Below are 26,345 nucleotides of genomic sequence, written 5' to 3' on the forward strand. Positions count from 1 at the left end.
ACATAGGAACACACACATTACAATAAATTTTATTACAGAGGTAAACAACAGGCGGCCTTATCGCTAAAGGGCATTATGCATTGTCGCAGTAAACTATTGTGTTACTGCTGAACACTGAAAGTGGCTAATCGCCATATATCACACCTCCGAAAGTCCCTTCTCGCCAGGATGGCAGAACAAAAAAATTAAACGCATATACTTGGTTTACAATTTTTTCTGAAACCAAAACCTAACAAAGTTAAACTTGGTAAATTTTAATTACAGACAGACACACATTCATTGAAATGAATAGCAGGAGTAAGAGTACTGTTTAAGTTTTAGTACTGTAATTTAAATCCAGTAAGACGTAAAAATGTCATAGAATCAATTAATTATAGAAGAAGTAACAGAAATAATGATATTTTTTTGTCCTTATCACAATTGTTGTTGTCCGTGCGGATCCGGAAGGATAACAATTAACCCGACCAAATTACGTAGGTTGGTTATGGCATGTTATCAGAAATGTTTAAACGTATTGAAATATTAACTCATGGGCGCGAATCTAGTTCGTCATGTTAACGTATTTGTGAGTGTGCACTGGAAAACGTCCCACTTTGTCGATAGCTATAAAGCCGTTTTGTCAGTTTATTCATATAAAGGTAGGTACAAGTAAATCTCGCCTTAATGGTAACCGACAAAGTGGGACGTTTTAACAACACACTCACATTTGAACATTTTAAACTGTTGCCTAGTTACTGACATTTTTAACTCCCGACGCAAAAACTACGCGGTGTTATAAGTTTTACGTGTCTGTCTGTCTGTGGCATCGTAGTTCCCGAACGGATGAACCGATTTAGTTTTTTTTTGTTTGAAAGTTGAATTAGTCGGGAGTGTTCTTAACCATGTTTCATGAAAATCTGTCCACTATATTTTTTTTTACAAAATTTTAATTTATTCTTATGGTTATAGAATAATACATGCCCACATGTTTATATAATATTTATATAATATCAGTGTCGATTAAAAAAGAACATTTATTTACCTACTAGTAAGAATCACATTAAGTTAAAATCGCGTTATTTACTGGGTATATAGCGTGTTATTTTATATGTCTAATACTATTGATATTTCAAATAATTTAAAATTCAGTTAAGCAATGACATGTAACCTAATGTTACCAATAAATTTTCATTTTCATGTCATAGCAGAGCAATCCCCGTTAAGTTTGTAACAAGAAGCAACTGTATCCTGATAATTGTAAGGTTCAAATCTGTACAGCAGCAAATTTGAGATAGATTATTTTGGAAATGTGAAGCGATAGACCACACCGCTATAGGTGCGAAAATACAGCGTTTCTAATACTTTGATACTTGGTGGTGGTGCTGTAAGTAATGAAACACGTATATTATCACTTATTTTTTATTAATGATTTTGTTAACAATCAACAATTGTATATAGCAATATATAAATAGTAATTACATAAATATTAGGTACAAGTCTTGATAAATAAAATAACATAAATAACTAAACAAACCGTAAACCGTATTTATAACAAAACATAACAATGGCGGTCAGATTGAAAAACCTTATCAGTGTTTATTGTCACTTTGCGATGACACCTTAAGGTGCCAGGTGCTTATCAACCTTTTAATCGTAGTTTCGCTGTTTAAACGTGTTATTTTTATTATACAGACTGACATATTACCGATGATTATTATAACTATATGTACTATACTTACACCATCAAGTATCAAAGTATTAGAAGCGCTGTATTTTCGCACCTATAGCGGTGTGGTCTATCGCTTCACATTTCCAAAATAATCTATCTCAAATTTGCTGCTGTACAGATTTGAACCTTACAATTATCAGGATACAGTTGCTTCTTGTTGTCTTAGCGCGTGCAAATACAGAAGCTCCCGCTCAACACAAAAGGAACAATACCTTTGTTTAGAAACGTTCGTTTCAAAAAATTCATACTATACATTTGGATCACGTCACGTCTCCGATTTTAATAAAAATTGGTAGGCTGATAGCTTTTCCCAAAATTTCCTATGTAGTTTGTATGAAACCTTCCTTTTTTGTTACCAGATTTCTATACATTTTCGGAAACAAAATAGGAAAGTTTCATACAATCAACCTAGGACATTTTGGGAAACCTAGTGGATCTTGCTCAGCATCATGGACTCTATCAGCCTACCAATTTTTATCCAAATCGGAGAACTTACAATACAAATGCTGACAGTGTGCTGTACAATATTGAACCTTAGGTGCAGTGGAAATTCAATTCCTTGATTGGTGTTTGATCAGAATAAAATAAGCTTTCAAATGATGCATACCTATACCTTGTACTTTTGGCACTTGAAAAAAGTGTAAACAAACCTGAGCTGTCAAATTTGAGGGTTGTTTATTAGGTAACGTTTGGTTCCTGAATTTTTTTCTCTATTTAAAAATAATTGAGCTCACTACTATTTTCCATTTTCTTTCCGCTAACATGTAATTTCGTTTAATTTGATGAAACGTATACACCTTTACGAATATAAAAATATCGTCATTACATTTAATGAATATTATTATTTTCTTCAGGGAATCATCAACCAAAAAGTACCTAATTTTGCAGAGGTTTAAAACTCATGGTTGCATTTTAATCTGGGTGTAACTCCGGTTTCACATTATCCGATCCGATATCGGATGTCGGAAGGATTTCGATGGAAAAATCCAAGATGGCGCCTGTAATGTATGGGATATCGGTCCTACATCCGATATCGGATCGGATAATGTGAAAACGCACTAACTCTACTAAAATATAAAGGTAGTACAACTTACGCGATTTTTAATTTTATATGTCTAACATTTGCCATTGCTTGTTATCAATCATCATCATCATCATCATCTGTTCCGAGTTCGATATTTGTGTTGATGATTGTTATATTTATGTTTTTTAGGGTTCCGTACCAAAAAGGTACAAAAGGAACCCTTATGGCGACGCTCTGTCCGTCTGTCTGTATGTCTGTCACATTTCTAAATATCTCGAGAACTACTTACGCTATCGATTTGAAATTTGGAACAGTTATGAACATTTTAAACCTCTACAAGCTGAAACTATTATTTTAAAAAATATATTAATATTAATTATAGAAAATGGCCAAAATGGAAGGGGGCAAACTGTAAATGTCAAGTTACTAGGTCAAGTGGGGTATCGTTAGAAAGAGCTCAAATTTTACATATCAAAACTATTTTTTATAATTTTTTTGTAGTGGAAAACAAAAAGAATTATGAAGGAAAATGTAAAAAATAAAATACCATTCCCCCCCTTATCTCCCGAAGTTTACCAACGAAAAATTATGACTTTTTACGAAATATTGGTTTTAAGCTAAATTTTACAGGAAAAGGTTTCTGGCCTTAAAAGGTTCCCTATCCCTGGATCTGTCAAATTTGACGGCTCCGGTTTGTTTACACTTTTTTCAAGTGCCAAAAGTACAAAGTATAAGGTCAATAAGTGTGTCATGCGGAGAAGTGTGTCTGGACTTCACATTTGACCTGTGTAAACTAAACAATTTTTACTATTTATTGAGTGATCGTACGTTTACTAACTAATCGTGAGTAGCAAGTAGCAAAAGTATAAACTCACAAAAACACACTTAGGTATCCCCGTATGGAATACTTACCCGTATTGACCTTACATCTTGTAAATTTAAACGCTTTAGTACCTATAGTTAAGAGTCAAAAGTGTGGTAAGGTAAGTTAGTATATACTACGTATACATATATGTACATGTTGATACTTGTGTTAATCAGGGTTCGAAGAGCGGGTCGAGCGCAGTTCAGTCGGGTCACGCGACGGCGGCGGCGGCGGCGACGGTGACGGGGGTGGCGGTGGCGGGTGTGGGCTCCGTGGACCGCGCGCAGATCGCGCAGCAGATGGCGGCTGCGCTTGTGGCGCAGGGCAAGACCGACGTCTCCTCCGAGGAACTCGCGCAACTCGTCGACGCAGTGGTCGGTACTAGTACAAAAAACTACCTTCTCATACCACTTTCCTTTCTAACTAATGCCAAACCTACCACTCTAGCCTCATACGTCCTATGCTTATCGAAATCTGCACCTTATTATTATTTAAATGGGGTACGCTAAACACGGGCTCGGTTCCCGCGTCACTTTTTCGTATTGGCCCGTTGAACAATAAAATCTGAAACGCGCCGATTGCACCCCGGTGTTTTCCCCCGTGCGCGCGGTTTTTAGTGCCAGTCGTATTAAGACATTCTACTTATATTATTCTGTGTTTGTTTTACACTGACTCAAATACGAATAAAATTTATTTATTTCGTTAACCTTTATTAAACAACATAATGTAAACATGGCGAACTTAATGCCTTAAGGCATTTTCTACCAGTCAACCATTGAGCCAAACAGAAACTTACAATTGGTGAGAAAAAAAACAGAAATTTAAATAGATATGTCACTATCAAAATACTATATGCATTATCAATATACATACATAAATACATACAATCATATACATAATTATATAGTACTACCCATTTAAGATTGTGCCAATTCGTCGTGTGCGTGTGGATTGAGTGAGCACCTTCCGAAAATAAAAAAAAATATGCTGATCATTTAGTAAAAGTTCTAAAACAATTGTAAAACGAATCTCTGAATTTGTAAAAAGATAAATCAAAAGATACAGTCATTAACATGTGCTCACTCAGTTCTCACAAACTACCAACAAAAACAGTGAATGTATTCATTTAACATATAATATTTATATACTAACATTTAGTAAAAAATATGCCAACCTACCTCTATAAATTTTAGATCACCTAGTTACGTATTTAATTTTTTACAAATAGTTTCTTATGCTCACTCAATCCTCACACTTTTGAAAAGCCGAATTTTGATGAAAAACATAAGATTTAGACCGCTATTATATGTGTATAGTTTAGTAAAAGTGAAATGGGAATTTGTAAAATACAAAACGAACCACTAACGTGTCAGGTTTTTTTATAATAAATTTTTGTAAGTGCTCACTCAGTCCACACGTTTTGAGAAAGTTAAAAATGTAAATATCTAAAGATTTGTAGCACCACAGACACTCGAAAGTACTTCAACATTTAGTAAAAATTTTACTAAATATCCACCATCTAATATTTTATATTCGTTGTCTGGTTTTAAAGATATTCAGACATAACTTTTCTCATACAAATGTATCATGTAGGGTGACCACACTATGTCAGCTCCTGATTTGGTACTCCTGAACTGGTAAAGGCTCTCTTTGCTATTTGAAAACAGATAGCAAAGTTGCATTTTATCCACAAGAGTGCAAAGTAATTTCCTACAAATTTTAACTTGATGTCTTAAGCAGGCTGGTAGATATTTCCTATAAATGATGATTTTGAATCATAGGTATTGAATAAATTGATGGATTTGATTTAATATTTCGATGTTCGTGTTGGTGTGGTGAAAAATTTTGTGTTTCGCTCGGTGGCAAAGTTTGTTTAACCTTCGTGCCTTAAAACCCTCGCATCGCTCAAAATTCCACTTTTTGAACCGCGAGCGTAGCAATTTTTTTAATGCTCTAAATGCTGTTAAAATTATTCGGTTCGGTATTAAAATAACGAGCATAAAAAATACTCATGAGTGTCAGGCAAAATAATTTTACATATACTTACACTCAGTTCAGCCTTACTTGTCCAATCATGTAAACAAACACTGCTGGAAAACATTATCTCAATTTTCTCTGGAATTACACATTAACCATCACTTAAAATGTTATTATACACTTAAATAAACTCACAAAGTATTGAAATCAATCAAAAAACCACTGAATAATATCATTTCTAAAACGATTTTCACCAATAATTTGTAATTACTATACCTAGATATTTTTCTGGGACGAACGAAGTGACATTAGTGACTTCCTTCCGACATTTAGTTCATCGATAACTTACACTATAATATGTCATTAATTATTGCCGTGGCACTGAATCTTGAGTAGTTTCATGTGCTCTGCCTACCCCGTTTAGGGAATATAGGCTTGAATTCGTGTGTATGACATTAATGTTTTATACAAATCGTCACTACTTTGAAAAAATCTCGTATCTCACACTGCTCCTCAAAGTTAAAACGCAGTAAGTCTATGCATTGCATACAAACTTATTACATTTTTCTTTTCATTGACAGAAGAAGATAAAAGTTTTTTTCAAAGTAGTGACGAAATGTCACAAGTGTCACATTTTAATAGTTTACATAATTTCTTACATTATTATTCATGATTTTAGAGATTATTATTAGGGGTAATTAATAACCTTATATAAGGCTATTTATCGATAAAAGGATTGTCGATGTTTTTATTTTGTCAAGCACTAACAACTTGACGTTCGTGCCAGTTAAATATCTAGGTATAGTAATTACCAATGGATGACATAAAAAACTCCTGACATTACGAAGTCTAGATTGTCTATGAGTCGTAATGTTGGGATGACAACTTATCGTTATGAACGATCGATATTAACGTTTGAGTTTGTATAGCTTGAAAAAGATGCGTTGATATTATCAGACTTTTAACCGACTTCTGTACGTAGAAGGAGGAGGTTCTGTATTCAGTTTCGTATTTATGTTTTATACCGTTTTTCCAACGAACACCTGCGAATCCAATTTAGTCATGATATTACAGGCTCATATAAATCCTACTACTTATCTGTTTTTGAAACTTTGTTATTAAGAAAAGTTAATAGGATATTAAGATACGTGAATTAGTTTGGTAACATTTCTTAGCAATGCTTGGTTTTGCTATAGTCACTACCAGAGTTGGACAAAAAGTAATCGAGTAACGATTAACGATTAAAATAAGACGATTAATTAGTTTTTAATCTATTGAAAGGATGATTAATTAGTTGTAATCGAAGATTTTAGATTAACGTTTATCGAGAATAAATTCATCGTCGACTATACCTTGTACTTTTGGCACTTGAAAAAAGTGTAAACAAACCTGAGCTGTCAAATTTGAGGGTTGTTTATTAGGTAACGTTTGGTTCCTGAATTTTTTTCTCTATTTAAAAATAATTGAGCTCACTACTATTTTCCATTTTCTTTCCGCTAACATGTAATTTCGTTTAATTTGATGAAACGTATACACCTTTACGAATATAAAAATATCGTCATTACATTTAATGAATATTATTATTTTCTTCAGGATAATCATCAACCAAAAAGTACCTAATTTTGCAGAGGTTTAAAACTCATGGTTGCATTTTAATCTGGGTGTAACTCCGGTTTCACATTATCCGATCCGATATCGGATGTCGGAAGGATTTCGATGGAAAAATCCAAGATGGCGCCTGTAATGTATGGGATATCGGTCCTACATCCGATATCGGATCGGATAATGTGAAAACGCACTAACTCTACTAAAATATAAAGGTAGTACAACTTACGCGATTTTTAATTTTATATGTCTAACATTTGCCATTGCTTGTTATCAATCATCATCATCATCATCATCTGTTCCGAGTTCGATATTTGTGTTGATGATTGTTATATTTATGTTTTTTAGGGTTCCGTACCAAAAAGGTACAAAAGGAACCCTTATGGCGACGCTCTGTCCGTCTGTCTGTATGTCTGTCACATTTCTAAATATCTCGAGAACTACTTACGCTATCGATTTGAAATTTGGAACAGTTATGAACATTTTAAACCTCTACAAGCTGAAACTATTATTTTAAAAAATATATTAATATTAATTATAGAAAATGGCCAAAATGGAAGGGGGGCAAACTGTAAATGTCAAGTTACTAGGTCAAGTGGGGTATCGTTAGAAAGAGCTCAAATTTTACATATCAAAACTATTTTTTATAATTTTTTTGTAGTGGAAAACAAAAAGAATTATGAAGGAAAATGTAAAAAATAAAATACCATTCCCCCCCTTATCTCCCGAAGTTTACCAACGAAAAATTATGACTTTTTACGAAATATTGGTTTTAAGCTAAATTTTACAGGAAAAGGTTTCTGGCCTTAAAAGGTTCACTATCCCTGGATCTGTCAAATTTGACGGCTCCGGTTTGTTTACACTTTTTTCAAGTGCCAAAAGTACAAAGTATAATTTTGACGATTAAAATTTTTAAACGATTAATTAGTCGGATAAAAAGTTAATCGATTAATACCTATTTCTGATCCAGGCATGGCCTTTAATATTTCATATACAGGGTGTGAATCTAAAACGGGCGATGGAACTCTTATGTTGACCGTTTCAACCGTTTCAAGTAGCTACGGGTACCCGACCGAAAGTAGGGCTAAACGGTTATTACGAGATGTCTTGCTTAGACGGCGGCGACCGCGCGGTAGCGATACATCGCGAGGTCTCTCCTCACTCTTACTACCACGAATCAATCTCAATAACGATAGTGCTATCTCTGTCACTCTTTACTGTATGCGCGAAGTGCATATACCACGAGTATAGGTTGTTGGGGGTGCTGATATCAAAATTAATGACCAATTTGGAATCTGATATTACCGACTGTCACTTTGACACAAAAGTCGTCTTGGGTGTCGTCAGATTGGTTTTTGGGGGTGCTGATTTCAAAATTAATGACTAATTTGAAATCATGACAATGCTGACTGTCACTTTGACACAAAAGTCGTCTGGTGTGTCGTCAAATAAGTTTTCGGGGGTGCTGATTTAAAAATTAAACACCACTTTGGAATCTGACATTGCTGACTGTCACTTTGACATAAAAGTGGACAACTTATATGTCAAAGTGACAGTCAGCAATGTCAGATTTCCAATTAGTCATGAATTTTGAAGTCAGCACCCCCAAAAACCTATTGACGACACCCATGACGACTTTTGTGTTAAAGTGACAGTCAGCAATGTCAGATTCCAAAGTGGTGTTCAATTTTGAAATCAGCACCTATAGTAGAGCGGCGAGAGGGTCTCGGAAAAAGTTGATGTGACTGGAGAGTATACTGCTGACAAGTGGTATCGTTGTGATCGGTAGACTTTACTGAGTACGAAATAATGACTTGTCACATTCTCAGACTGTGGGGGGGTTAACTATGACGTCACAAAGATCGCGGTCCCGGGTTTCATTTTTTTGCCAATTTGTCTAGAACCCCTTATCCAATTTTGAAAAATGAGGTGTCAATTGAAAGCGTATAACATGCTGATTAAGATTTCTTATATGTGAAAAGTATAGTTTTGTTAGTTATTTTTTAATTAACAATAATGCAAAAAATACTTTTTTTTTACTCTCTTTTTTGATTTTTGTGACTCAAAAAGGCAATGAAAACGGCCACTTAGCTAAAAAATATGTTATATAAATCATTTAACTACATTATTAAGCTATCTGTTGCTTTTTAAATTTCTACGATCGGATAATAAATAAGCAAACTACAACCACATACCTGTAGGCGGGGAGTACCGCTTGACACGCGTTCCCATACATTCGGCGTCTATCAAATTACACCTCGCGCAAAATTCGTTTCAAGCAGATATACCTCTAATCTTATTCATCGTAACCTATCAATATTGGTATCATTTGAAAGGACAATTAAAGTACTTTAAGAAACAATGTCAATCATTTTCTTAAAATCAATAATCGCCAGTCTGCGGTGGTTACAAAGGAAAAATGTGGGTATGCAATTTGACTGGTTTCCTAGGTTTGATACCCTAGACGAGTTTAAAAGGGGAGGTAAAGGTGACATATGGGTTTTTCTCTGGCCTAAAAGCTATACAGAGGGTCAGGGGAGAAAAAAACTAGGGTTTAAGTTTAGTTTTAAGTTATTTTTTCTTTTATTTGTTGATTTTATTGTGTTAAATTTTTTTGTAATTTTATCAAGGATACACGTTGGTTTCTTTTGCTAAAAGTTCCCTTTTTTATGAGAAATGTTATGAATTTCATAGCATTTTCCGATAGAGACTAAAATTAACTTTCAAATAAGGCCAAATAGTCATACTTTTACTTATATAATATTAAGGGTATGGCTATGTATCAGTAGGCCACATAGTCATACTTTTACTTATATAATATTAAGGGTATGACTATGTATCAGTATGACTATGTGGCCTTATTTGAAAGTTAATTTTAGTCTCTATCGGAAAATGCCATGAAATTTATAACATTTCTCATAAAAAAGGAATTTTCAGCAAAAGAAACCAACGTGTATCCTTGATAAAATTACAAAAAAATTTAACACAATAAAATCAACAAATAAAAAAAAAAATAACTTAAAACTAAACTTAAACCCTAGTTTTTTTCTCCCTGACCCTCTGTATAGCTTTTAGGCCAGAGAACAACCCATATGTCACCTTTACCTCCCCTTTTAAACTCGTCTAGGTATCAAACCTAGGAAACCAGTCAAATTGCATACCCACTTTTTTCCTTTGTAACCACCGCAGACTGGCGATTATTGATTTTAAGAAAATGATTGAGATTGTTTCTTAAAGTACTTTAATTGTACTTTCAAATGATACCAATATTGATAGGTTACGATGAATAAGATTAGAGGTATATCTGCTTGAAACGAATTTTGCGCGAGGTGTAATTTGATAGACGCCGAATGTATGGGAACGCGTGTCAAGCGGTACTCCCCGCCTACAGGTATGTGGTTGTAGTTTGCTTATTTATTATCCGATCGTAGAAATTTAAAAAGCAACAGATAGCTTAATAATGTAGTTAAATGATTTATATAACATATTTTTTATCATTGCCTTTTTGAGTCACAAAAATCAAAAAAGAGAGTAAAAAAAAAGTATTTTTTGCATTATTGTTAATTAAAAAATAACTAACAAAACTATACTTTTCACATATAAGAAATCTTAATCAGCATGTTATACGCTTTCAATTGACACCTCATTTTTCAAAACTGGATAAGGGGTTCTAGACAAATTGGCAAAAAAATGAAACCCGGGACCGCGATCTTTGTGACGTCATAGTTAACCCCCCCACAGTCTGAGAATGTGACAAGTCATTATTTCGTACTCAGTAAAGTCTACCGATCACAACGATACCACTTGTCGGCAGTATACTCTCCAGTCACATCAACTTCAAAACTAGACGACTTTTTTCAATTCCGCCGCCTTACTACTACGAAAATCTATTGATGACACCCATGGCGAATTTTGTGTCAAAGTGACAGTCAGCAAAGTCAAATTCTAAATTGGTCATTAATGTTTGGTATCAGCACCCCCGAGAAGCTATTTGACGACACCCATGATGACTTTTGTGTCAAAGTAACGGTCATCAACGTCAGATTCCAAATTGGTCATTAATTTTGAAATCAGCACCCCTGAAAACATACTGACGACACCCATGCTGACTTTTGTGTCAAAGTGACAGTCAGCAATGTCAATTAACGGTCGGGTAGCCGTAAAATTGTCGGTCAAAACCGTTTTAAAGGGTACCCATACGGTCTCTGTTGGGTAATACTGATCATAAAAATAAGGCATATAATTAACCGGGCAACTAAAATATTAAACGGGAAGTTATGTCGGGCATACAATAATATTATTTGGCTGTGTTTTAATATTGTGGCGACAAAAAAAATATATGAGCCTCAAATATTAAGCATCATTATTATTGAAAAAACGGCAGCAAATTTCAAGCGACAAAAATATTGCCGAGGAACATTAAACAATACTTTGGCGACTAAAATAATAATTGGCACCTAGTATTGTAATGCGTAAGATTTTTAATATTTGTAGTCATATAGATGTTAGCACCTAAATAATTATACTTAGCTCATCGTTTAAAGTAGTATTTAAATTGCGTAGGCAACTAAAAAAATTATTGGGAAGTAGGTTTTTTTAAAACACATATAAAATCGTTTCTTTATGAAAACGATGTTCTCATCGGAAGATCAGCGCTGGAAGTCAGTGTAGTTACTACTGAAATTTATTGATATGATTTTGCTTGCAGGTCGGGATAGCTGAAGAAAAGAAACGACAAGAACAATCCAAGAAAAGGCAGGAACAAAAAATAACTGTCACTCCGACATCCAAAACCATCAGCGGAACTGCTTCTGCGTTGCAAATGTTGCAGTCGGCCTATGATGAGAATGACAAAAAGTGAGACCCCATAATCTCTCTCCACTTATGCATTATAAATATTATGTATGACTGTCAGTCTCTTAGACGTTACACGGTCATTTAAGTCATTTTAATTATTCACAGTGTGATTAGTGATTCCATGAAAGTTGGGTAACTTTTAGGCGAATATTGCATGAGGTGTTTATTAAATGTTAACAAAAAACTTTATCGTCCGTTGGATAAGTGTACACTGTACAGTACCCGGCGATAATTATGGCACATCGGTTTTTTGTCTTCATAGAGCGTTGTCTCTTTTTTGCTTATGTGACCTTAATTTTCCCTTTCCAAATGCCAGAAATTGTTATAAGGTCAGTGCGGGCAAGACCGGCATACTTTATTTGAAATAAAGTTTGAGTGGATAAAACTAGATCATTAAAGTAGTATGGAGTAATCCGCATGGTCCTATGGGTTAGCAAATTTTATATTCTAGACATAGTAAGGCGGCGGAATTGAAAAAAGTCGTCTAGTTTTGAAGTTGACGTGACTGGAGAGTATACTGCTGACAAGTGGTATCGTTGTGATTGGTAGACTTTACTGAGTACGAAAAAATGACTTGTCGCATTCTCAGACTGGGGGAGGGGGGGGTTTAACTATTACGTCACAAAAACCGCGGTCTCGGGTTTCAATTTTTTGCCAATTTGTCTAGAACCCCTTATTCAATTTTGAAAAATGAGGTGATTAAAAGCGTATGACATGCTGATTAAGATTTCTTAAATGTGAAAAGTATAGTTTTGTTAGTTATTTTTTTATTAACAATAATGCAAAAAAAAAACTTTTTTTCTTACTCTCTTTTTTTGACTTTTGTTACTCAAAAAGGCAATGAAAACGGCCACTTAGCTAAAAAATATGTTATGTAAATCATTTAGCTACATTAATAAGCTATCCGTTACTTTTTAAATTTCTTCAATCGGACAGGGGCGGCTCACTCTGCGATTCTATCGCCGCGCTACAAGTACATGCTGGCGGCCGCGAGTTCGCGGCCTAGTCAGGGATGGCGCGCTAGGGTGGTCCACATTTGTATGGAAGAAAAATAAATATGACTAATCCTTTCTCCACATGGTTATCTTTGTTCTATTATGAATTAGTAGCCTATGTACCAAATTTTAACCCATTTCCACATTATTTACAGGTCGCTCAAGATACATTTAAAATTTAATATCTCCTATAATAAAATAAAAACCGAAATAATTAAAACATTGCAAACTGCCCGGTTCATGTTTTATTTAGCTCTAATGAAATAGGGAAAAATATAATTAAACCATTAAAATACCTCCATGTAAGATTTTTTCTTTAGTCAAATTCATTTCATACATTTCAGTATGGCATTATTGCATTATTTTGAGCGACCTCTAAATAAAGTCTGATTGTTCTCAAAATTAGTTGCAATGATTTTAATAAGTTTTCGTGTAGAAATAACCATGTGGAGCTCAAACAATAAAAATAAAAAATTTTTTTGGACCACCCTAATGGCGCGCGTTCTCACGGAACGCACGTTCGTACTTTTTATTGTTACTATACATCGCGAGTTTTTATTAAGGTTTATATGCGATGTCGGCGTGTGGAATGGCTAATAATGCTTAGTTAAATGTCATCATGAATAAATAAGACAATTTTACACATCTACTAATGATTAAGTCCCACGGAAAAGTTCAATAAGGCTTGTGATGCTGAAGGCTTAAACAAAAATATATAAATACTGTATATATACCTAGAAAGTACCCAAGACTTGAATATATAGTATAACATTTTATCTGAGTATGAATTCGTTTCAATCTATAGGCAACCCTATCCTCCGACGCTGCGCACGTGCGTCTGGTTTCTTTGTTAGAATTTTGTAGGCATTTATAAAGGCGGCATTTCGTGAACATCAAAGTAGTGGGCCTTCTGTACTTGTACTATTATATATTCTGTGAATCGGATAATAAATAACCAAACTACAATCATATAACCGCATTCGAGGCACACCGTTTGACACGCGTTCCCATACTTTCGGCGTCAAACAAATACACGTCGCGCAAATATTCGTTTCAAGCAAATACAGCTCTAATCTTATTCATCGTAGCCTATCAATATTGGTATCATTTCAAAGTACAATTAAAGTCCTTTAAGAAACAATATCTACCATTTTCTTAAAATCAATAATCGCCAGTCTACGGTGGTTACAAAGAAAAAAAGCGGGGATGCGATTTGAGTGGTTCCCTAGGTTTGATACCCTAGACGAATTTAAAAGGGGAGGTAAAGGTGGCATATGGGTTGTTCTCTGGCCTGAAAGCTACACAAAGGGCCAGGGGAGGAAAAACTAGGGTTTAAGTTTAGTTTTAAGTTAGTTTTTCTTTTATTTGTTGATTTTATTTTGTTTAATTTTTTTGTAATTTTATCAAGAATACACGTTGGTTTCTTTTGCTGAAAATTCCCTTTTTTATGAGAAATGTGATGAATTTCATGGCATTTTCCGATAAACATTATAGGTAACTTCATTTTAGTAATCTATTGTGTATAACGACCGAAGTCCAATCGTTTTGATTTTATGATTACTTTTTAATACTGGGTCAAAACCCGCACCTCTCAGTCGTTTGAGTTCAAGCGGTATTACCCTTAGTATTATATAAGTAAAAGTATGACTATGTGGCCTTATTTGAAAGTTAATTTTAGTCTCTATCAGTGACATGTGTGAGTTTTCGCTGAATACAGTCCATAGTACATTTCATTTTTTGTCCAGCGTTTTTTGACTGACACTCTTCACAGGCTTCCTATCCCACTTTTCACAATTGTAGTTATATTTTTAAAAGCCGTTTTACACGCATTAGAATGTCATCATACCAAAAAAAATAGTTATTGTAACTCATTTCGACATTTGGGAGCCAGGAAGGCTTTCTACTCCAAGCACTGAAAGTTGTTTTTGTATGGGAAAGCCAAAAAGTTTCAAAAAGTCGAACTCAGCAAAGTTAGAAAACCTCAGAACTTTCTTAATCTTATTACAATCAGAAAAATGTTTACTATTGTGGAATCGGTATATCATCAGGTATATTTTGGCTAATATGATTAAACATTAAAACATCTTTTTAACAGGAAAGTTTTGTAAAGACTGCCAGAAGACAGTGGACAAAAAAATATTGGTACCATGAGATATACACTGCTAAAATTCATAGACCAACTAACGTTATGGTATGTTTATATCTTTAATTTGTAGGTTGATATCCACAAATTATATGAAAACGGTCCTGCTTGAAAATTAACTTTCTATTAAAAGATTTGCCATATTATGTATGGCCGAATTTTATCGTGTACAGTCTTTAACTACCGTAGATTGGCGATTATTGATTTTAAGCAAATGGTAGACATTGTTTCTTAAAGGACTTTAATTGTACTTTCCAATGATACTAATATTGATAGGTTACGATGAATAAGATTAGAGGTATATCTGCTTGAAACGAATTTTGCGCGAGGTGTAATTTGTTTGACACCGAATGTATGGGAACGCGTGTCAAGCGGTACTTGCCGCCTACGGGTATGTGCTTGTAGTTTGCTTGTTTATTATCCGATCGAAGAAATTTAAAAAGTAACGGATAGCTTAATAATGTGGCTAAATGATTTATGTAACATATTTTTTATCTAAGAGTCCTTTTTGTTGCCTTTTTTGAGTGATAAAATTAAAAAAAGACAGCCAAAAAAAATATTTTTGCATTATTATTAATAAAAAAATAACTACAAAACTATACTTTTAACGTGATACCAAATTTTAAAGGGCACTGTATAAGCTTTCAAATGACATCTCATTTGACAAAATCGGATAAGGGGTTCTTAGTCAAATTTAAACCCGGGATCGCGATCTTTGTGACGTCATAGTTAACCCCCCCACAGTCTGAGAATGCGACAAGTCATTTTTTCATACTACACAATACACATGACAACGATTTTTTCAGAAATGATTAACTCGTCCCTACATATATTACACGAAAATGATATACGATTTGCTCTGGTCACTAAGAGCAAAAAGAAGTTTAATGCATAGATTTCACCGAGGAAACCGGCCCTTTCCCCTTGTTTTTGCGGGGGGTACTGACATGCGATTTCACGACTATTGAGCTAAATCGGATCAGTTTGACCCAAGGAACAATTTTGTCAAGCAACATCGCCACAGATAAAAGAGCAAAGTCGCTAGTCTTACTTATCGTTCAGGTCATCAAACAGAAAAATTGTTAGGGGAAAATGAGCATAGTTTGAAAATTATAAGTTCTAGCTTTATACTTCCAAAGACAATATTGTAGAGAATTTTATGAAGAATATACTTCTCCTAGACATCGTGATGGTAGCTTTCACGGTTTTCATGGAAATGTTAAAAAACTGAAATCAGGGATACAAAAGTGGGGGGAAAGAGGGGAAACATTGACACCTCGGCGTGTTTCTACTTCTATATTTTCTTACAAACCTATAAGCTATATACATGTCAAGTTTCATGCTTTCTGCCAGCAGGAACTAAACATATACATTCATACTAATTCACCGTTTCCGCCCCGCACTATAAGCTATTTTACACACATTAGAATGTCATCTTAGCAAAAACAGTATTTTATGCAACTGGCGTTTAAGTGAGGTCAAAAAAGACGAGTGGCGTGAGTATAGTCGTTCCGTTTCTGTAAGGCAGAAAAGCCATAAAACTATTAAAACTCGTTACAATAGCATTATTATTTGCAAAAGGTAAGAAGTTGTAATACGGAGGAAACAGTTTTGACCCGAAACACAGTAAACATAAAGCTTAAAGTGACGGAAAGAAGTGATTGTGTCTGGTGAACAAAAGAAATATAAATTTTATTTTATTTAGTTTATAGGGTTGACACAAGTAAACATGAATAATTCTTTCTAAGCTAAGTTTTGAATACCTGATCACGACATATTAGCAACACGAATAAAGTTTAATAAGATTCTATATATTATTCAATCTATTAAGTAGAGCCCATTTAAAGATAAAAGATTATTAATTATATTAAATTTTCTGTTTTGTTTTAGTTTCCATAATGTAACTTTGTTCATGCAAATAAATGAATTTTGTTAGTTCCGATGTGTAAAATAATTATTAATAATAATACGCCTCTGAAGTTTTTATATCAATCCTATTGTATAGACTGGCGGATAGTAAGCAAACATTCATTCAGGACTAAATTAGTTTAAATACTGAGGAATAATAGGCTAATAATAGGTCACATATGTCTTCATATATTCAGCAAGTATGTACAAGTAACATACTTGTTACATACACTACATGCCGTGGCCATGCAATTCATAGGTGTAAAGTAATTTAACCGGACTTCACAATCCCACGTGTTCAAATTTTCTGGTAGAATTTTCCCGTTCCGTGGTTTAACTATGTCCATCCATCCTCATATAATTGTCACGTGTGACGTGATAGGTAAGTTTCAATAAAATATAATTATTGATTCACTTCGCGAATCATCTTTTACTGACAAGTAGGCATATTAAAATGAACACATTTCCTACTACATACATTGGTCCTAGTACGACACTCCCGATGGTGGCGCAGTGGCAACCCTACCCTCCAATATTTTTTATTGCTATTAGAATTTCAGTGACGTTCATTTGACATTGAACCTTAACACATATTATTACGTTAGCTTTTCGTACATGTAATGAATGACTTAAGCTATTTTTACAATTGATTAACTAATTATCTTAATTTTATGGCTCTTTTGCCTTAGCCCGCCGGACAAACTATAACAATTTGAAGCGTAGGCGAAATTTGTTAATAAAGACGCCACGAGTATTTTTTGACTCAGTTAAACACCGTTGAATACAATACATTTTCTACGACCATGCACTTACTTTTTAATAGTTTTCTAGAATAACTTTCGTGAAATTCGCACTATTTCCTGTATTTTGACGCGTCGGCCTCCCCTCTGTTCCTGCACTCACCCTGTCGCTCGCACTCCCCCGCGACGTCGCCAGCCCCCGGCGCCCCGCGCACCCACGCTATATCCCTTAAAGGCTTAGAAAGAGGCTTAGAGGATTCTTCCTAACAATGCTTTAAGAGCTATATCGTATGCGTGGGTGCGCGGGGCGCCGGGCGGGGGCGGGCATCTTTTATGTAGGGTTTTAACGATCTATGCACGACACTGTAAATGACGAATAACAAACAACACGGGAGTAGCAAAAATACTTTTTGAAACTCAGTTCGACTTTTCGAAGTCAGGAAGACTTTCTACTCAAAGCACTGAAAGTTGTTTATTTTGTATGGGGGAGATTTTTCCGTTAAAAAGTCGAGTTTACCAATGTTTAAAAAACTTCTCTCTATCTGATCACAATTAGAAAATTGTATTCTGAAATCAGGATGTAATAACATATATTTGGGTTTATCTAATAATAAAACATGGCTAAGAACACTCCCGACTAACTCAGCTTTCAGTAAAAAAAAACTAAATCTAAATCGGTTCATCCGTTCGGGAGCTACGATGCCACAGACAGACACTCACACAGACAGACAGACAAACAGACAGACAGACACATCAAACTTATAACACCCCGTTGTTTTTGCGTCGGGGGTTAAAAAATGTTTTTAACAGGAATACTTAGTAAAGATTGCCAAGTGACACTGTACAAAAAAAAATTGGTAAATCCTGCCAAGATTTTATTTCACCCTGAAAGAGTGTCGCTACTAACCGCTTCCATATGGCAATAATGTGCGAACCTCGTATACACCGTGCTCGTGAGCATTGCGAGAGATTTTAACAGCATATTGCTGATCCTATTATATACTTTTCTGTATTTCGCCTAGTTTAAGACGGGTACGTAGCACAATGTCGAAAATCAAATTTCCGAAGTACAAAATTCCGAAAAACATGGTATCTAAACTCAAAATTAAATAAATAAATAAATATTGGGGGACACCTTACACAGATCAACTTAGCCCCAAACTAAGCAAAGCTTGTACTATGGGTGGGTGCTAAGCGACGATATACATACTTAAATAGATAAATACATACTTATATACATAGAAAACATCCATGACTCAGGAACAAATTTATTTATTATTATTATTTATTCAATTAATATACATATTCAAATAATAATATAAATATATTGCTCCACAAAACTATTTATATAGTTTGACTGTGGAGTCAGAGCTCGCTAATACAACAAAACAAAAATATCGCTATATTAATCAGAATTATCTATTGGACAATCCGGTAGGAACTAATGGCCATCGCCATTCCTATAGGATATCCAAGAGATGTTTTTTGAGTTTATTCTTGAACACTGTTTTTTTCCGTTCAAGAACAATGTTCGCCGGTAAGGAGTTTAATAGATAGGGTACGCGTTTTTTTAGAGTTCTATCCCCGTAATAGTTAGACACTCTAGGTACTTGGAATTTACCTGCGGACATCGCTCTTGTACTGAACCTATTATTTACTAATGTTAATCGCTCTAGATTGCTATGGTTGTTTAATGCTATTGTGTATTTAATTTTGGATCCCAAAGGTAAGACTTTACATATTTTAAATAGCTGTCTATAGTCATTTTTATACTTGTGTCTTGTCTTTTTACTAACTAATAGTTTCAGGAATCTAATTTGAAGCGTGTGATACTATACAGCACGACCACGGATGATTTTATTAATTCTGATGCGGTACAAATTCACGAAAAAAAATGTACTTTTTTGTACTGACGTTTAAAAAAAATGTACCCTTATGATTTTGGAGTTTTGACATAGGGCCCGGGGTCGTGCTAGGTAGGTACTCCCTGGCACGACCACACTATATTTAATGAGATTTTAAATTTCTGTTGCAGTACAAATTCACGAAAAAAAATGTACTTTTTTGTACTTACCTTTTAAAAAAAAATACCCTCATGGTTTCGGAGTTTTGACATGGGGTGTGGTCGTGCTAGATAGGTGGTACTTCCTGGCACGACCACACTATATTTATGTTTAATTTGATGGTCAAATGAATACTAAACAAGTGTTTTGAAATTGTACTATGTAAATTACTTTAAAAACTTAGTGCTGTCGTGCCAGGGAGTACCTATCTAGCACGACCACAACCCATGTCGAAACTCCGAAACCATGAGGGTACTTTTTATAAAAAGGTAAGTACAGAAAAGTACATTTTTTTCGTGAATTTGTACCACTACAGAAATTAAAAAAATCATTAAATATTGTGTGGTCGTGCCAGGAAGTACCACCTATCTAGCACGACCACACCCCATGTCAAAACTCTGAAACCATGAGGGTATTTTTTTTTAAAAGGTAAGTACAAAAAAGTACATTTTTTTCGTGAATTTGTACTGCAACAGAAATTTAAAATCTCATTAAATATAGTGTGGTCGTGCCAGGGAGTACCTACCTAGCACGACCACGGGCCCTATGTCGAAACTCCAAAATCATAAGGGTACATTTTTTTTAAACGTCAGTACAAAAAAGTACATTTTTTTTCGTGAATTTGTACCGCATCAGAATTAATAAAATCATCCGTGGTCGTGCTGTATAGTATCACACTTTGAAGCAACTCTAATTTATCAATATTACTTTTAAAGGTTAGACCATAGCAATCAAGAGCGTAGTTGAGTATGGAGTCTACTAAACACATATAATAGTATATTATATAACGGTAACGTTATGAAGGCTATAAAAGTTGAGTACCGCGGTTAGGCCACGAAGGCTTGCCGAGTGGCCTAAGTAAGGTACGAGACTTTTATAGCCTTCATAATGTTACGATTGTATACTATACTTTTTCTACGACAGCCACATACATACCTATTCGAGAATAATAAAATGGGTTAGTTACTTACTTCATGTAATGAATGGGAATATTTGTGTGGATCGTCGTAGCATTGAGTATTCTGTCCACAATGTTGATGGCGAGAACTTGTTGCACAATTCTTCAAAATATGCCAACAACGCCGTTTCAGAGAAAGTTGAAACATTTTTTTGCAATTTCCATGTCAAAACAATCATAACATTTTTGGTACGCTTTATCTGACTTTTCATGTAACAAATTGTCAGTCACTTTGAGCGCCCATAGCCTTGATTTCTTCGGAAGTGAATTTTTCACCAGAATCACTCATAATTACTTATGTTTTTGCACAATAACGTCGAATTAAAACAAACTACACACCACCGAAATAGTTCAAATAGTTTCGTGATAAGTTTACAAATGTCAAACATACCATAGACAAGAGAAATAGAAAATAAGCCGGTTTTCAATTACGAAAAATGTGGTTGCGTTCAAGAATATTTAAATGTCGAATGTAAAATTATTGGATAAACTTATGATTTTTACCTTTGTTTTGCAATATCTAATATGTAAAACGCATTTAAGTTTATTTTTTCATCTTGATTTAAATTATGAACCTAAATATTATATTATTTATTAAAAGTTACTTATTACTGTAAATGAAAACATACCTGATAAATGGAAGTTGTGCTTTTAAAAAAAAATTAACAGAACTCCTATATTCATATGATTACTGCTAGCAGTAATCCTATGAACCTATAGACAAATAGACTTTCTCATCGTTACTCAAATGAACTTAATTTGGATACCGCTGACAATAATCTAATTGACAGATTTAAGTGCTGGAGTAGAAAAAGACATTTTAAGGTACTCAAAGGAACTTTAAAACTTAAATGATAGAATTTACCTAAAATAATTCTTAACTTACTGCAGATATAATCGACATGAGCTGACCAAGAAATTTTTTTATCTATTTTAACTCCAAATTTGTGCTCATCACACAAATAAATGCCCTTACCGGGATTCGAACCTGGGACCGCGGCTCAGCAGGCAGGGCTATGCTAATGCACAAAATTCCTAAAGATGCATGCATGTCCTATTATACTTTTATACCTTTTCACCGAACGATCTCATTTTCGAAAGTCAATATTCCTCTGTCCAAAATTCCTTACACCAATCAAAGACATACGTAACTCCGTATAGACAGATAAAGTCTAAGAAAAAAACGTACCTCAGTACCATACAGAAAAAGGTACGGTGGCCTAGATGGCATTACACCTTTGGGGTACGCTCAGCTAATATTAATATTTGACATTTCAACACATATCAAGCTAAGAATATGGGCCAAATTGTCAAAACTGAGGTTCAACAATTTTAAGCCTGTGTCGAGACGAGATGGCAGTCTATGTAGGTACTGTGATTACACATTTTACTTCGACAGTAACTCTCTATAATACTCGATCCTCTTTGGTATAGCTAATTGTATTGTTACCTGTTGTGTAAATGTGTGCGTGTGGATTGAGTGAGCACCTTCCGAAAATAAAAAAAAATATGCTGATCATTTAGTAAAAGTTCTAAAACAATTGTAAAACGAATCTCTGAATTTGTAAAAAGATAAATCAAAAGATACAGTCATTAATATGTGCTCACTCAGTTCTCACAAACTACCAACGAAAACAGTGAATGTATTCATTTAACATATAATATTTATATACCAACATTTAGTAAAAAATATGCCAACCTATAAATTTTAGATCACCTAGTTACGTATTTAATTTTTTTACAAATAGTTTCTTATGCTCACTCAATCCTCACACTTTTGAAAAGCCGAATTTTGATGAAAAACATAAGATTTAGACCGCTATTATATGTGTATAGTTTAGTAAAAGTGAAATGGGAATTTGTAAAATACAAAACGAACCACTAACGTGTCAGCGTGCGTAGCCGAATGGCATTTCTCCGACGCCAAACGAAAACGAAACGCCACGCCAGTTTGTCCGGCTCTGTCGCGCCAATACGCACGAGCGATAGAGATAGATATCTACTAGCGTTTCGTTTCGTGAGCGTTTCGTGAGCGTTAGTGCCATTCGGCTACGCACCCTGGTTTTTTTATAATAATTTTTTGTAAGTGCTCACTCAGTCCACACGTTTTGATAAAGTTAAAAATGTAAATATCTTAAGATTTGTAGCACCACAGACACTCGAAAGTACTTCAACATTTAGTAAAAATTTTTACTAAATATCCACCATCTAATATTTTATATTCGTTGTCTGGTTTTAAAGATATTCAGACATAACTTTTCTCATACAAATGTATCATGTAGGGTGACCACACTATGTCGGCTCCTGATTTCTGGTTTCTTACTAGTGAAGTATTATATTCTTTGTTTCTTACCAATTATCATTCATGTCCTTTTTAATGCATGAATGTCGATATGGTTATTATCCTGATTTCGATAAAAATTACACAATACACATCATCACGACACGAGGCCAAGAACATAACCTAAAAACAGTTTGCAGATGGAGAATTAATATGGTATTAGTTTAATATAAACTATTATCAAAATTGAACGAAACTCCCCAATCTCAATATGACAATGGGAAGGCGGGGAAAATCAGGAGCCGACATAGTGTGGTCACCCTACATGATACATTTGTATGAAAAAAGTTATATCTGAATATCTTTAAAACCAGACAACGAATATAAAATATTAGATGGTGGATATTTAGTAAAAAAATTTACTAAATGTTGAAGTACTTTCGAGTGTCTGTGGTGCTACAAATCTTAAGATATTTACATTTTTAACTTTCTCAAAACGTGTGGATAGAGTGAGCACTTACAAAAATTTATTATAAAATAACCTGACACGTTAGTGGTTCGTTTTGTATTTTACAAATTCCTATTTCACTTTTACTAAACTATACACATATAATAGCGGTCTAAATCTTATGTTTTTCATCAAAATTCGGCTTTTCAAAAGTGTGAGGATTGAGTGAGCATAAGAAACTATTTGTAAAAAATTAAATACGTCACTAGGTGATCTAAAATTTATAGAGGTAAGTTGGCATATTTTTTACTAAATGTTAGTATATAAATATTATATGTTAAATGAATAGGTACATTCACTGTTTTCGTTGGTAGTTTGTGAGAACTGAGTGAGCACATGTTAATGACTGTATCTTTTGATTTATTTTTTTACAAATTCAGAGATTCGTTTTACAATTGTTTTAGAACTTTTACTAAATGATCAGCATATTTTTTTTTATTTTCGGAAGGTGCTCACTCAATCCACACGCACACTGTATATCCTCATTTTCCCGGCCTCTGCTGTAATGTACTATTTTTTCTTTGTTCAATCAAATGCAGGCCGGAAAAGGCGGACGCACCAGACGCTATGGACGGTTTATCAGACTCTGATCTAGAAACCTTGTTGAAAAATTTCAACGAGCTTTCGGCAGAGGAACAGCACAGCCTTATAGCATACCTGAAGAAATTAGAAGCCCGTGAGCCTGAGCGGGTGGAGCGACTGCGGCAGTACGTGAGCGCGGCCGCGTCGCCCGGCGCGCCCGCCACCCCTGCGCCCGCGGACGACGCGACCGCGCCGGCCGAGGCGCCGCGCCCCGCGCCCAACGCCGCGCCTGCGTCTGCCGCCGCCAGTAAACCAATTGCTATCGACAGCGATGACGACGACTACACCGTTGAGGAGGTAACCTTTCAATTTGCCACTGCTAGGGTCACTCAAGCTACCAGTAATACCAGATTTGTTGCGCTGCCGCGCGTACTAGACTAGTCAAAAAGATAAATAAAAAAACAAAGCGTGATGTAAAGCCGCATTTTTGGTATATTATTAGAGGTCCTTGAAGTAAATGTAAAACTATGTTCTTATTTCGTAATTTGCAAAAAATTCGGATATTTTTAGTTTTTGCAGTGTCATACAAATACTGGAAATTTTAGGCAACAAGTTGTTTTACAAAGTTGACAGTACATTAAATTTGGAATAGTACATTACGATACAAGTGCGTAAAAAAGGAAGTTCGAAACGAGTGGCGATAAATTAAAACACGACCGAAGGGAGTGTTCGGTCGTGTTTTAAATCGACACGAGATATGAATTTCCTTTTCGCGCGTGTATCGTACGACGTTTTTCAGTACAGATGGCCCTCCGAAGTTTCGACCTGGCATATAATGAACCACTTCTCGCACTAGTGCGTAAAAAAACACCATCTGTATTGAAAAGATCTTTATTAGTTACTAGCTTTTACCCGCGGCTTCGCCCGCGTAATAAAAGTATTCTTATTGAAACGTTTACAAAAAATAAGATTTTCATTTGGATCCGTAGGTTTCTTTGTAAGTAGGTACATCTGTCCGCGATTATTTCGATTAAGGTAAAGCGGGGCAATTCTCGACTGCCATTGTAACTGATCTATTTGCTGTACGGTCAGCCAAGAAAGTGGTTTACCACTTTTCGACTCTATTGATCGAAAAGTGGTAAACCACTTTTTTGGCCGACTGTACCTTACACATATTACTATTGTTTTAAAAGAAATTCTTGCAATGATTGTAGAATTGTTACACAGCGACCACAGCGTAGGTAGTAGGTACGAATATGTATGTATTTTACCTATATGAATATTTATACTGGGGAAACTTCATACAACCCACATAGCCAGTATCTCGACGCTATGGTCGGTAGGGTAAAAAGTACTTTCTTGCATTATCGCTTACAATTTTTTCCATTTTGCTTATACTTATTGCAAACGTAAACATATAAAAGGCAAGCAAACAACGATCTTCTTACAGCACATTGAATGTAATAGTTATTACAGTCTACAGATGCAGGATACTCGCCGATGCCTACTTACTAATCCCTTCCCACTGAGCCACCTGCATTTTACACTGCCTAGATATCGATTGCCGACCGATTATTCCGACCCCAATCCCTATTCTTATCCCTGTCCCTATCTCTATCCTTGTCCCCGTCCCCGTCCCCGTCCCCGTCCCCGTCCCCGTCCCTTATCCCTATCCCTATCCCTATCCCTATCCCTATCCCTATCCCTATCCCTATCCCTATCCCTATCCCTATCCCTCTCCCTATCCCTATCCCTATCCCTATCCCATCCCTATCCCTATCCCTATCCCTTCCCTATCCCTATCCCTATCCCTAACCCTATCCCGTCCCGTCCCGTCCCGTCCCGTCCCGTCCCTGTCCCTGTCCCTGTCCCTGTCCTTGCCCCTGTCAAATTATCATGCTAATAGGAGGTGAACTTTGAAAAATCCTTTCTTAGTTCTCCTGGAACTTCCGTGTCAATTTGAAATCTCTTGAACCAGAAGTAAAGATAAAAACTAAACCTATACTTATGGCTATTTTGGATATTTTAACCCCATTGCACAACAACAGGGAGAAAATTTCTTTTCCACCTCATTAGATTTTAAAAACGTTGTATTTATCGTGATCAGCGACCCAATAAACCGTAAAAACGATACCCATATTAGTTTTTTGACTTTATCACCCCCTTTTCACCCTTTTAGAGGTTAAATTTT

General features: G+C 35.1%; 1 protein-coding gene across 4 annotated transcripts in view; it reads left to right on the forward strand.

The window, feature by feature from the left end:
• The window catches only part of LOC125241602 (uncharacterized protein CG7065-like), a 161,195-nt gene that overhangs the window by 130,218 nt on the left and 4,632 nt on the right, over positions 1 to 26,345 (forward strand). For all 4 annotated transcript variants that reach the window (XM_048150161.1, XM_048150160.1, XM_048150163.1 and 1 more), the window contains 3 exons: positions 3,774 to 3,971; positions 11,888 to 12,036; positions 24,172 to 24,511. In XM_048150161.1, the coding sequence (XP_048006118.1) occupies positions 3,774 to 3,971; positions 11,888 to 12,036; positions 24,172 to 24,511 (687 nt within the window). The remainder of the gene's footprint in view (positions 1 to 3,773; positions 3,972 to 11,887; positions 12,037 to 24,171; positions 24,512 to 26,345) is intronic.

The sequence above is a fragment of the Leguminivora glycinivorella genome, chromosome Z (genome assembly GCF_023078275.1).
Source record: "Leguminivora glycinivorella isolate SPB_JAAS2020 chromosome Z, LegGlyc_1.1, whole genome shotgun sequence".
Taxonomy (NCBI): Eukaryota; Metazoa; Arthropoda; class Insecta; order Lepidoptera; family Tortricidae; genus Leguminivora; species Leguminivora glycinivorella.